At 43.5% G+C, this 13947-nt stretch overlaps 1 protein-coding gene and 1 long non-coding RNA gene across 2 annotated transcripts in view; both read right to left on the minus strand.

Moving 5' to 3' along the window:
• Positions 1-995: 995 nt before the first annotated feature.
• LOC306935873 lies at positions 996-3252 on the minus strand. The gene is made up of 3 exons (XR_013791431.1): positions 2705-3252; positions 1417-2501; positions 996-1116 (listed from the first exon to the last, which is right to left on the minus strand). It is a non-coding gene; the product is annotated as an uncharacterized lncRNA (long non-coding RNA).
• An 820-nt stretch (positions 3253-4072) lies between these two features.
• Positions 4073-13947, minus strand: part of LOC306934998 (serine/threonine-protein kinase Nek5) — a gene marked incomplete at its 3' end in the record, with an annotated part of 60053 nt that continues 50178 nt past the window's right edge. The window contains exons 17-24 of the mRNA XM_079517820.1: positions 13705-13785; positions 12909-13016; positions 11626-11706; positions 9057-9185; positions 8568-8766; positions 7594-7875; positions 6193-6337; positions 4073-4361 (exon numbers count right to left, since the gene is read on the minus strand). Coding sequence (XP_079373946.1) covers positions 4073-4361; positions 6193-6337; positions 7594-7875; positions 8568-8766; positions 9057-9185; positions 11626-11706; positions 12909-13016; positions 13705-13785 — 1314 coding nt within the window. The remainder of the gene's footprint in view (positions 4362-6192; positions 6338-7593; positions 7876-8567; positions 8767-9056; positions 9186-11625; positions 11707-12908; positions 13017-13704; positions 13786-13947) is intronic.

Genomic DNA, 13947 nt, shown 5'->3' on the forward strand with positions numbered 1-13947 from the left:
CGCGATCCAAATGCCGTAAAAGATATAACGATAACAGCAGATCTGTGTTGAAGCCTCGAGGTTGCATTGAGTTAACACGTGAATAACAATCATGCACTTCGCAGAACAGACAGCCCTTTGTCCCAAATAATATTCCAACACGTTGTCTGTTTGGAGCCAAATCAGAGCCTGATTTGGCCTCATCTGTGCTTTGTCACTTGCTGATCTTAAAGTTAACAACGCATCAGGTTGTAACCCAAATTAACGAGCCCAATAGTTATTCTACAGGACCATCTCAAATGCAGAAAGATAAGAATTGACATTCAGTTTTATTTGGACTATTATTTAAATCGTCCGAGGCGCTGGCATCATTATTTTTTCCCAAAGCGCTACATGTAATTTTGATGTTTTATTATTATTCATGATTGAGAGATGGAGGCAATAATCATCTCATGTTATCAAGTACGTACATACAACTGTGTTTGTACTATTGCTCTTAAATATACCTGGTAGAGGTTCTTGGTTAGCTTGTTCTTGTCAGAAAGTGACGCCATAGTGCATTGGAGTATAGTTGAGCTTACTTATTATGTTAAGGGAGTTGCAGTAGTTACATGAAGGATTTGCTCTGTTGGTGGAGGTTTTTCTCAACTATTTTATTAAATGTTTACACTCAAGAAGTACTTAAACCTTTTTTTGTTTTTGCAATGGGGTAAAAAGATGACCAAATCTGTTGCCTATTCCTGCTTAAAGGAACACAAAACCACCTAACATCATCTTAACTACTAACGATGCTACCGTTTCTTTCTACAACTCACAAGGGAAAGGCTCGCTCAACTCAAGTTGACAGTCTGAGAGGGTTCAGGCTATGCTGGGTGCAGATTCAGGAAATACGAAAGAGAATAAAATCTGCACTCTCAGTAGGAGTATTGTTTTATAAAGTTAGGATCCGCAGCAGCAGTCAAACTAGCCATGACTTCACGAGCATCATGGCGCAACTGCAGCCTGTTTTACGTGATCGCTTTACAGAGCATTTATAAACATTCAGATTTCAAATATAAAGTTCTTTGAAGCACCCAGAAGACTGCCGGAAGTACAATTATAACTCAATGGCTCGAGCGAGCAGAAGTTTAACCTAGCCTAGCCCATAGAGTATATATATATAATAGAGACTGAACTGGCGCGAAGCTCCGCCCCCCCAGCTATTCATGTCAGTGGAAGTTGCTCAGTGGCGTTTTGAAGCACCCGGAAGACTGCCGGAAGTCCCTCCCAGGACCTCAACTTTGAGGTCCTGAGTGACGTAGGGCAACCGAGCGCTCAACGTTAAAGCCCAGCTGCACGGGGTTTCCCGGTCATGAATCCACGGGTCCGCCTGTAGTCCCTCCTCCTACCACTAGGACCCAGAGCTTCAACGTTGGAAAGTCTGCCTGCCCCCTTGGCCTAGCCCGGACCTCAAATTTGAGATCATGGGCTGACGCAGATGTCATGAACGTCCGTCCACCTCCATGCTGCAGTTCCACTTTCCGCCAGTAGGTAGTGGCAGCTTCAACGTTGGATAGCCTTACTGGGGGCTTGGATTAGCACTGCTGCATTCCACGTTGTTTAATAAAAGGCATTTTTATCCGAGCAGTTAAACTGGCTGCAGTTGCGTCATGACTGTCATGATTATGACAGTTGTGTTTCGGCGCGCAGGCCGTCAATCGTGGAAGGCCTGTGCTTTTTCCAAACCTTCCGCAGTCCACTTCAGAGGCACAGTGTGTGTTAACAGAAATTAGTGAAATAGTGAAGATCCATTAGGAGATTATGTTGGAAAAAGTTGAAATGTTCCTTTTAAGTATATAATATGGTGTGTTGACTGTCATGACGTGCAATAATTACTAATTATCATAAAGATATAATAATAATCATAAAGAGAAGAATAATTATGGGGAGTCGGGGACCACCAGCATGGAAGTGTCGCCAAAATGTGTAAAATATTTAAGAGCTTATATTTTGGAAGAGGTACTATAATGATGTTTAATCTGTTGTTGTAATAGTGGATTGTGTTGATTTCCAGTTTGTTCAAGAAACTGAACTCGACTTTGCTTTATTTAATAAGTGCAAAAAAATATATCTGTATTTTCTGTATCGCTTGCTTTATTGTAATCTGCCAGACTGTGGCAACAAATGGGGATAGCTAGACGTATAGATGGAATAATGTGCAAACAACATGATAGTTATCGGAAAAGATGGGCATTCTATGTTGATGCAGAACAATGCCGTGTTGGCTGTTGGGACAGATAACCAATAAAGTGTCACTGTGTGGGGTGGAAATCTTGTATGTCCAAAAACGTTACTTTTTAGGAAATGTAAAAAGAAAATAACTTCTGTTCCAAATAATGCATATTCCAGTGTAGTTATTATTTGGTCGCAAGCTCTTAAGTTAATACTCATTGGTTACATGTGGAACAATAGCACAAAAGGCAGATCTAAAAGCTCACTACCTGTGAGCTTGTAGATGGGCTATTTTCTCTACACGACACTACCTAAAAGCAAAGCAAAGTTCTTTGTTTACCCAGGGTGAATGGACTAAGCTCGAGATGCTTGTTTACAGCCAGACCCTGCTCATAGAACATTTCATGGTAGGGGTTCAATGCCTTGCTCAAGGGCACTTCAGCGGTGGTAATTTTAACGTGCCGGTCCGGGGATTCGAACTGGCGACCTTCCGATAACAAGACCGCTCCGCCACCTGACTGCCATAACGGCAAAGTGGGGTATTAATTTACGACTGACCTTTAGCTGTTTTGTGTTCATATAATTTAGTTGGACTAGGAATACACGTAATGATATATTTGGGGATTTATCAATCATTGCTGCTTGAAATTAGCTTCCCGTCCTGTTCCTTATTAATATACAGACCTGTATCTACAGACCTGAATTTAAACTGCTTGTAATAGTCGATAATGAAAGCCATTTATTAAGGTTGTTTGCTGTAATTGAGATCACTGAAGGGTTGACAGAGCACAGCTTGGACTGAACACGAGTCTAGAAAGTAAGGATTACGCGGAAAGACATTCAAGTTGTGCAAAATGTATCATCACTCTTGTCCCGTTTGTTTTTTTTCAGTTGCTCACAATAAACATTTCCATATTTATGAACACTCAAGTAGTCTGTTGCTTTGTCCTCTGTGTGGGCGTCGTTTGTAGCCTGGAGGCTATATCTTGTGCCACCCCTTATCCCTAAACTTATTTGCCATGTTTTACTATTTTGAAAAACCTTTTAAAATAGTTAAAATAGCCGATCTACAAGCTCACATGTCGATGTAGATCGGCCAGTTCAAAATAATAAATACATATAAATAAAATAAAATAGTAAAAAAGGCATATTAGGGGTAAGGGGTGGTGCAGGATAGGGCCCTGGGTCTCCTAGATCAGTGGTGTTCAACCAGTGGTCCGGGAACCACCAGTGGTCCTTGAGGGGGTTCCAGGTGGTCCCCAGCTAAATGATGGAGAGTTGGCATAACCAAATGGACCCTTATAGATCTTTAACTCTTGAGTGTGTAAACTTAAACCATATGTACCCTCCCCGGTCCACTTGGTTTCATTTTACGCTCTCAGGAGCTAAATTATTGTTAAACCTCTGCATTAGCCTACTTAATTTACAAGAAGTCTACACAATTAGAGAACGTAGAATAATTGTTATTTTGATCAATGTTTGCCTGTTAACTCTCCTATGGCATCAACACAGCATGGAATTGTGGACAAAATCTTATCCAAGACAACTAAATATTTCGCGGTCTGTCATCAAATGGTGGTCCGTGGCTCAAATAAGAATGAATAAAGAATAAATAATGGACCTTCAAAGTCAAAGTCGTGCGATTTGTCACACACGTTACCGCAGTGAAATTTTGTTCTCCGCATTTGACCCATCTCTTGGAGCGGTGAGCTGCAACCGTTCCGTGCTCGGGAATCATTTGATTAGTTGATTTGACCCCCCAATCCAACCCATTGATGCTGAGTGCCAAGCAGGGAGACATTCGGTCCCAGTTTCAGGGCAGACACTCTAACCACAAGGCCACTGTCTGGCCTTGATATGAAACGGGTTGAAAACCACTGTCCTAGACGCTCGGACTGGACTCGACAGAGCTCCCGGGCGGTCCGTTTGTAGCCTGGGTCTCTGCTAGATGCTCCGACAGGACTCCACGGAGCTCCCGTTCGGTCCGGGGCGGTCCGGCCTCGTTGACGTCTTCATCTAAAATCTGTTGGGTCGGTTTGGGTTCCTGCTCCTCTACGCCATCCTGACGCTCCTCCTCGGAGCTGTGTCCTCCGTCCTCCATGATGAAGTAGTTATTCATGGATTGTGACACCTCCTCTCTCAGTGCCTCCTCATCGGACTCCTCAAAGTTCCTGACGAAAGACATGTAAAAAAAAAAAGAAAAAAAAGCAAGCAATCAACTATTAACCGGGTGCGTGAAGAGTTCAGACTGCCATCACTCGAGGAAAGTGTCTGTTTAAGTGCCAGGGACGTTAAGACGAGCTGAATCTAATTATGCACTGATTGCCAGGGGCGTTAAGACGAGTTAAAAATAAATAAAAATAAAATAAATCCATATTTTGAAAATTCCTCTAATCTGGTGTGCAGGTGATGACATGCACATGACATGCACAATATAATTACATTTTCTTTCTTTTATTTATAATGGGCTTCGGTGGCACCGAGGACCAAAACTGGTGTCCACCAGGTGGCACTGAAGGAGTTTTAAGAAGGTACTTGGTTTGCCCATGCCTGATTTGAATAAAAATCCATGAAGGATACTTCCATGACTGCTGTCTGCTGGCAGTTTATTCTTGATGAAAAAAAAACTAAACACAATTTCCCTTTTCCTTTTTAGAAAGTTATTTTAGAAAATTTTGAAACATTTGAAAATCGTGGCCAATAATGGCACGCCAGGTCTAACGTTAAATGGTCAAATTATATAATTATGGGCCAAGCCGATATATCGGTGGGGCTCTTAATTTCGTAGACTAAAACTATGATGAAAAATGTAACTCGACTAACTTTTTTCACAGACGAAAACTAAATATAAACTAAGCTATGATGACTAAAACTATGACTATGAGTGGAGGAGCGATCCATTAGAACAATCATTTCATGCTCGGTTGTGTATGTGGGTGTTACTCTCCGAAAATAGCCGATCTACAAGCTCACAGCTTGTTGTAGCGTCAACATGTGAGCTGGTAGATGAGATCTTCTATTTTCGGCACGCAGCTGAATAAATCAGGCCAAAATCACAGCTGGCAAAAAATACATTTTGGTCGACTAAAATCTTTATTTAGCCAGCTAAAACTAGAGTAAAAGTAAATTATTTCAGAAGACTAAAATACGACTATTAAACTAAATGGAATTTGAAACTAAATGGAATTTTATATTCAAGACTACAACGACATCAACCAGTGACGTAGAGTCTGTGGGGGCCGGGGAGCCAGGGCCCCCATGAGGAATTGGACCAGGGATCTCGGCCCCCATGAGGAATTGGACCTGAATATATATTCGCCTCGGTTCGTCCCGTTTGTGCCGCATCAGGTCGCGCCCGTTCGCGCAATTCTCGTCTTGCATTGACTTTGTATGTAATCGCGCCGCTCTAACCATCCAAGTATGGCACCTTAACACGTCTGTTTTCCTCACTGTCCGGGGCGGGGGGTGGTGGGGGGCACGGGCCCCCATGAAGATTATGAAAACTATTCGTCCCTGACATCAACATTTGCTGTCAAAGTATCTCTCTCTCTCTCTCTCTCTCTCTCTTATCAGCACAGCAGCCAGGTGTTTTAGGGCAGATTCACACTATGGTAACGGAAGCGCACTCGGGACCACTTGGCAGATGTTGTGGTTAGTGTGAACCACTCGGGACCATTTGGCAGATGTTGTGGTTAGTGTGAACCACTCGGGACCATTTGGCAGATGTTGTGGCAGTGTGAATGCTGCGTACCGTTCCCCAGAGCGGATCACCCAACTGATTGAAGTGTACTCGGAAACGGATCGATGCAATGCGAAAGCATTGAATAAAGTTGAATGATGTGTACTCGGGTGCGGAAAAGAATCAAGGCCAATGTGAATCACGGCCAGCGGGGAGTCGGGGACCAGGCAATCGTATTTGGGAACAGTTTGAATCAAACAGACTCAGTGTGAATCTGCCCTATTAGTGAGCAGTGAGCAGAGACACGGTACATGTGGACTCACGTGTCGTCGTCATCCGACCTCGGTTCTAGACGCTCTTCATCCACATCCACGTCAGAATCCTCTTCCTCATCCTCCCGTTCCTTAATCTTCTCCTCCTCTGCATCGCTCCTCCCTTCCTCCTCTCTCCTGTCCTCTGTCGCTGGTTCTAATAAACGACAGGAAAGGCAGAGTCAGTCGACTTTATTTATTTATTCATTCATTAAATATTTTGAGATCAGTTTGTCTTTTTATTTCAGTTGGTATTCATAGGTGTATCCCTTTTACTGAGTAAGATCATACGATGACTGACCAAAAGTGGTATTGTGCTGCTACCCTATTCAGGTTAATCTACTCATATAGACACATTCTCTCTCTTTTATGTGTGGAGTTTGCATGTTCTACCCGTGTCCCCTAGGGTAGGTACCCTCACAAAAACATGCAGTAATCCTGGTCTCTAAAAAACTACCTCCCCCTGGCCAGCCGGGGCGCCTGGTGGAGGGGAAAGGAACTGGTCGGAATAACGTGTTCCTTCCACGCGCTACGTCCGGCCGGGGAAACTCTCCCCTGTCAGGTGAAAAGAAGCAGCTTGGACTCATTGCATAGAAGGAAGCATGAGGTCAGTCCGCTGCCCCCCCAGGTTGGCAGAGGAAGTGTAGCGGCCAGGATTACATTAGATAATTGACACTGGCTGAAAAAATGGGTTACAAAATTGTGGGATAAAAAAAAAAGACACATTCTCTATAATTACTACAGTATTAACATAAAATCTTATTTGTAGACAGAAGAAGAAGAAGAAGAAATTGTATTGGCTGGATATACTGGCTGTATATCCTTGCTTGCTCACCGGTGGTTCTATTTGCATGGAAAGCATAGCCTCCCTCGCTCCCTTAAATGTACTAAATTAAAACAAGAGGCATTCCGTTGGTTGGATAAGTAAATACTATAACCCATTTTGTAACAGCAATGCAATACATTACATTAAATTTGATGTTTTAATTAGACGTAATGCCTTTCTTTCTTTTTTTCTATTCTTTTATGGGTTTTCCCTGTCACAAAATCTTTTAAAATGGGAATATAACATGAGAACAGGGGCATGCACAGATAAATAGACATGAGGCAGTGTTAGCTAGAGCACCTGCCCTTTTGCCCTTTGGAAAGTTATTATTATTATTTTTTTATACAGTTTGTTAATTACATTTTGTGTTTTGTACAGTGTACAGTATGTGGCACATGGTGACATCGTCCAATTCTGGATTAAAAAGCCTGCAAATGTGTTATTTATGCCCCAAAATAAAAAATAACTCACACACTGTTAAGGCAGCCGGCGGTTCCACGCACCGCACAAGGTGCCCTTCTTTCACTTGAGCACCTGCCCCTCGAAATGTCTGTGCATGCACGCCACTGTGAGAGACACTGGCTTACCCTGCTCCAGGGTTACCCCATCCAGGGTTGATGATGTCATCTCAGCGTTGGCCAGGGTTGATGATGTCATCTCATTGTTGGCCAGGGTTGATGATGTCATCTCAGTGTTGGCCATGGTTGATGATGTAAGCTCAGTGTTGGCCAGGGTTGATGATGTCATCTGGTCGTTGGCCAGGGTTGATGATGTCATTTGAGCGTTGGCCAGGGCGTTGAGGAGTGTTCGAGGTGGATCGTCTCCCCACTGCTTCCTCACCCCTAGACCCTCCTCTTCCTCCTCACCAACTTCAAGTGGGGGAGAGATAATAACTTTATTTGTAAAGCACTTTTCAAAACAACGTTACAAAGTGCTTTCCAAAAGCAGAATCAAATTCAGCGCAGCAATATAAAACGGCAACAATTAAACAAATTAAAACATGCAAACAGGTGAACACAAAATAAATCAATCAATAAATCCAGTGAAAGCCAGGTTGAGTTTTTAGCTGTGATTTCAAAGAACAGAGGTGACGAACTGGCATGGTGACGAACTGGCTAGCCAGTTCCCAGGCCGGTACCCAGGCTTTCATTTTCGTCGGCGCAAAAAATGAAAGCCTGGAGGAGGAACGCATTGGCCGCTCTGGTCTAGAAGTGGGAGGAGTCATCCCTTCAGGGTGGGCGTCGCTCCAAATTATGGGACGTAGCGCTGTACTAGGGGGACCAGAAACCTAACACGTTAGCCTGAACCTCCAGGAGAGCCTTGTTTGACAAACTAAAGCTGCTCGTTGGCCTATGATGGAGGGTTGCAACACTTCATCCAAACTAATCCATTTAATTGATTATAAAATGAAATCTATTTGAATAAAATAATCGATTTTTAAGACATTTAGTAGCACGTAGATCGGCTATTGTCTGTATTTTTGCATAGTATATAGCACGCACACGCACACACACACACACACACACACACACACACACACACACACACACACACACAGTACCTTGTCCAGGTGTAGCTATGGAACACACCAGGTCCATCTCTGCCAGGGCATTGAGCAGAGTGTGCGGGGCTTCCTGTCCCCACCCCCCCCTCCTCGACTCCACCTCTTGCCCCTCCTCCCAACCCACAGCTGACCAATCCCTGCCTCTCAGCTCCTCCCCTGCTTGGAAGGTCAGGGTCTGGTTCAGCGGGTCTACCCCCTGGTAATGACAGACAGACAGACAGACAGACAGACAGACAGACAGACAGACAGACAGACAGACAGACAGACAGACAGACAGACAGACAGACAGACAGACAGACAGACAGACAGAGGCAAGCAAAGGAAGAGAAAATAAATGAAGAGAGACAGAAAACGGACGGTTTAAAATGGTTGAAAATCGGGACACATGGGGGGCATGATGGCTGATCAATCATTCGTCAATAACGTAAAATAATGAAGACTGATATATTGGTCTAACCCTAGTCGAGGAAAAAAACATCCACATACCTCTTGCTCTTCTTTTCCATCTGACTTCTTTTTCCTTTGCTCTTGTCTTTTTTCTTCTTCACTACTCCTCCTTTCTACCTCCCCTTGAATCCCTCCATCATCTAGTCGGATCTCGAACATGATCCCTTTCTACGAAAGAAGGAAAGTAAAAAAAAAACACACAGATACACATTCAAAGCTGTACACCTGATTTACAAACCTGTGGGCTCTTCCTTGTCACATAGTCCTAAACTCAGATTAAGCTCCGACAAAGGGCCTCTCACAATGTCCATGATTGTTATAGAGTGTTTGGAGCAGTCTGGAGTCGTGTGGACTCCATATTTGGGCAAGACTGACGTTATTTCGATGATGCGAGATTAATGCGGCTCAGCTTAAAAGCTGATACACAGAGGGCAGAGACACTACCAGAGCCGGCACAGCCGCAAACACACCTCACTACAAAGGAGAGCAGAGTACAGTCTCTGAAGTCATACATACATACTCCACACTATCATCTATCCGTACATTCTCCTTTTGCACCGGGCCGGGTACAGTCTGCCATGGCACTCGGTTTCCTCAGCCACATTTGGAACCCAGTCCTTATTGTGTGTCAGATGGTGCTAATGCAGTGCATCTTCTACGGTTCCTCGGGTCTGTGGCTGTCCGGAGTGCACCGGCACGCTTCACTGGACCACGTCTTCAGCTATGATGTCATGGGGTTCACGACAGTGCGGGGCTGGCTCTCGGTAACGGCGTTCGTCCTGAACGCGCTCACCTGTGCCGTCGGCCTGTGGGTTTTCATCCGTCGGGTGAAGCAGTGCCTCGACTTCTCCGTCTCCGTGCATTTCTTACATTTAATCGGCTGCTGGATATATAACGACGCCCTCCCGGGCTTGTCCTGGTGGGTCGTGAATGTATTCTGCATGTTACTGATGGCTGTGGTCGGAGAATACCTGTGTATGCGCACTGAGCTCAGGGCCATCCCCAGGCAACAGTGGACCTAAGTCTAACTCAGCGATTCTAAACCCTTTTTGATGCCCAGCTTTGTGTCTGATTGGTTTGATTGGCTGAGCACGGAATGTGATGTATGATGATGTATGATGATAGGAGAGCCCCTCACTTCACACAAGTGTGATTTTTGTTCCCATTTCAAGGACCCCCAGTTTGTTAATCCACTGACTGACCCCCACATTTATTTATGTCTGGGACCCAGTAAAAACCACCAGCATTAATTTAACTCTTGAGACTGTACAAAATGGAATTCTCCGATGGAGAACTTTGTGCGAAGAACCACTTGCATCTGAAACTTAAGGTCAGCCCGAAAATGAGAGTTGGTGTTGGGACCTCTGGAGGAAGAAGATAAAAAATTACACTCGCCATGTAACGGCAAATGTCCCTAGACTCGGCTGCGACATGACGTCGCGGGGGGCACGCACAAAGGCAAACATAAAAAGTCCATAAACTTGGCATGATGTCAGGGGCTAGCGCCCATCGAAAAGGCTGTCACACTCACACACATGAACATTTCTACTGTTATCTACGTATGTACGTATGTCTGTCCTACCTTGTGTACACCCTATATGTACTGTAACTCGATTGATTTCTTTTAGCCCTATTCCCCCTCTCCCTCAAAAGGATTGTAAATGAGAATTCTTAATTTGATGATCCCCTCTGGGAACCAATAACGTACCTACCTACAGTACCTACCTCATTTAATTTAGGAACGGGCCATCTAACAGCGAACAATGTTCACTCATGCTCTTATCATCGTACATCATCCTACATCATCTCATGACACTATGATGTAAAATTCTCCATCCATTGTCAAAGGGAATTTAACACCAAGTAGTTAGTATACAGCATGTCAATGTTTGTGTTAGGGAATTTGTCATCATGACTAACAGAGCCAGGTGTTGGATGGGTTAGCGCCCATCGAATGTCTATTTGCTCAGTCACTATGACGTAAAATTGTCCATTCATTGTAAATGGGAATGTAATGTTTGTGTAGGACGAAGTTTGTGGACGGACACTAAAAGCTGTATAAAGGAGGGGCTATAGCCAGAGCCATTGAAGGAGAGTTGCGCCATTGAGGGGGTGGAAAACAGCGCTCGAGCGCTGCTCATGCAGCCCTGGAGAGTGACAAGCTGGAGTTTGAAATACATTGTTTTCAACGAGGGTGGCGCAAATATCAGAAACTTTAGGCATGTTTGCAACATGACAACTGTTTTAATGTATTGTACAGTGACAACTAAAGTCTCTGTAATGTTTATGTTGTAGTACTATTACAAAAAAACTATCTAAAATAAAGGGATTTAAGATCATTAAAGCTGGGCTGTTGCCTGAGTACAGTGCATTCTGCCAACCTCCGGTCCAGGACATTGTCACACTTCGCCTAGCTCTTCGCCAATAGAAGTCTATGTAGAAGAGCCGCCATTGAACTGGCCCCATGAAGTGAACAGAGTTGTCACAACTCTCTCATCTATACGGTGCTGGGGCTAGCGCCCTCAAAAACGTACTTACGTTTTTGAGGGCGCTATTTCATCTTTTTTTTTTCTTTAAAAACTTTCAAAAAGTTGAGGTCAGGACTCACCTTGTCTCTGTGCTTCCTCTGCAGAGTCCTCCTCTCCTCTCTGTTCTCATTTCTAATCTGTCTCAATGCCTCCTCAATGTCCTGGACACAGAAACATGAAACATTTCTAATCTGTCTCAATGCCTCCTCAATGTCCTGGACACAGAAACATGAAACATTTCTAATCTGTCTCAATGCCTCCTCAATGTCCTGGACACAGAAACATGAAACATTTCTAATCTGTCTCAATGCCTCCTCAATGTCCTGGACACAGAAACATTGAAACATTTCTAATCTGTCTCAATGCCTCCTCAATGTCCTGGACACAGAAACATGAAATGAAACGAACAATTTCATGTCAGCTCATAAATATCGCACATATCAGGCAGTCTACAGTTCCAAAAAGGACATGCATGTATTTATTTCAGTCTGACCAGAAGCAGGGGTAAAACGTATCCCCACTGGCCTCTTTCATGTGACATCACAAGTCAACTGAGCATAGAAAGTATAATTTGCAGGTCAAGCAAATTATAGATAGGAGTTAAAAATTAAAGTTACTAGTTACAGTAGTGAAGTCTAAACTGTGGAAGCCACTAAGCCAGATGGTCAAAGGTTTTCTTATACTCTCCAGAAGAAAACCTCCATTGATATGTTACATCAACTACACTCCAATAATTAAATGCCACAAGGTGTGTCTCTGTTTTCATTCAGCAGGAGAAATGAAGTGGATTTACTAAAGTACTGTACTTGAGCATAATGTTGAGGTACTACACTTTTATAACCTGACTCCGCCAGATGGGGCAGCAGAGAGTACACTGGGTTCCCCCCTCCTGCTCCCATCTGGGAACTCTCAGGCAGACTTGATGCCCGGGCACAAAACGGCCTGGCCAATCAGCAGCAGCTAGAGGCGGGATCAAGCCATACACAGTGCTGGCGGAGTCAGGTTAACACTTTTACCCTGTGCAGGAGGATGCTAAACGCACACCAGTCTTGGTAGTGGTGCCAGCTCACGGCAGAAACATCTAAAACATCTAAAAGTCTTAAAAAGACAAAAGAGTGGCCGCACACACTGATAGCCAAAGTGCCGATTATTTATTTGGATGCAGAGTAAAACTACACTTTTACCCAAAATTTCAGAGGGAAATGTATACTTATATTACTTGGTAAGTACATTTATTTGACAAATCATCAAGTGAGCATAGCAGCTAACGATAATTATATTCGCTTGATGATTTGTCAACGTTTGTCAATGTTTCATCTACAGTGTATTTGAGGAGTTTAGTACATTCAGGAGATCCTGTTACCTGAGCAGGTGGGGCTCTGGGTGTGTCTTGGTGTTTACTTTGGGCAGGTGGTCCTGGGTTCTTGAGTTTCTCAACCAGGTAGGTTCCTTGTTTCACCTGTGGATGGACCTGATACATAACAGTGGAAACATAGACAATATTTTTTAATATACTTGGCTTTTCACTGCCACACATTTGTGTCATTCGCGTTTTGGAGGACCCTGATGTCTTAGTGCTTTTTCTTTTATCCTCTCAGCAGTTCCTTGGACTGTACCCATTCTGCAATCTGTTAAGAAATTGTTCAATCAATCAATATCTCAGGACTACTTAAGCTACAAGAAGTCTATGTATCCTTATTTATGTGGTATAGTCTGTGGTCCGCTGGTGCGCCCCAACCACTCACATAGTTTCCTTTTCAAATATGGATTTTTGCGTATATTTGTACATGGTGCCATTCTCTACCAAGGCCACTCAGACTTTGCTCCTGTCCTACTGATTTTGTGCTGACTGCAGAGATGAGATCTTTGAATGTCGTGGTAGAGCAGCTCATCAAGGTGAGAATGAGAAAGACCAGAACGTAACTACAAGTAAAACATTTATAGGTTTACTTGTAGGCACCTGTGTTTCCATTTTCAGGTACTTCATAATTCTACTTAACTACATTCATTTGATATCTTTAGTTAGATTGTAAAAAATCTGGGTACCCATTGGCAAAACAAATGAAAAACACCCCCCCTTAACAGTCTGACTCGAGAAACTAGATTATAAATAATCATATAAAACAAAAGGAAAAGGTTCATGGTGATTGTTTTGTTACCTCAGCCTCCGCTCTCCTCCTGAGTCCTCTCATTTCCTCATAATACTGTTGTCTGATGAGCTCCAGCTGCCGCAGGTACTCCTACACACGCACACACGCACGCAATAAAACAATAGCAAAAAAACGTATTCAGAATTTCAATTCAAATAGCAAAAATAGCTGATCTACAAGCTCAAAGCGCGTTGCTTGTAGTCGTAGATCAGCTATTTTTGCTACGACAGTAATAGTTATGCAATGTAGCCC

This window comes from Electrona antarctica (assembly GCF_951216825.1).
Source record: "Electrona antarctica genome assembly, chromosome: 13".
NCBI classification, from domain to species: Eukaryota; Metazoa; Chordata; class Actinopteri; order Myctophiformes; family Myctophidae; genus Electrona; species Electrona antarctica.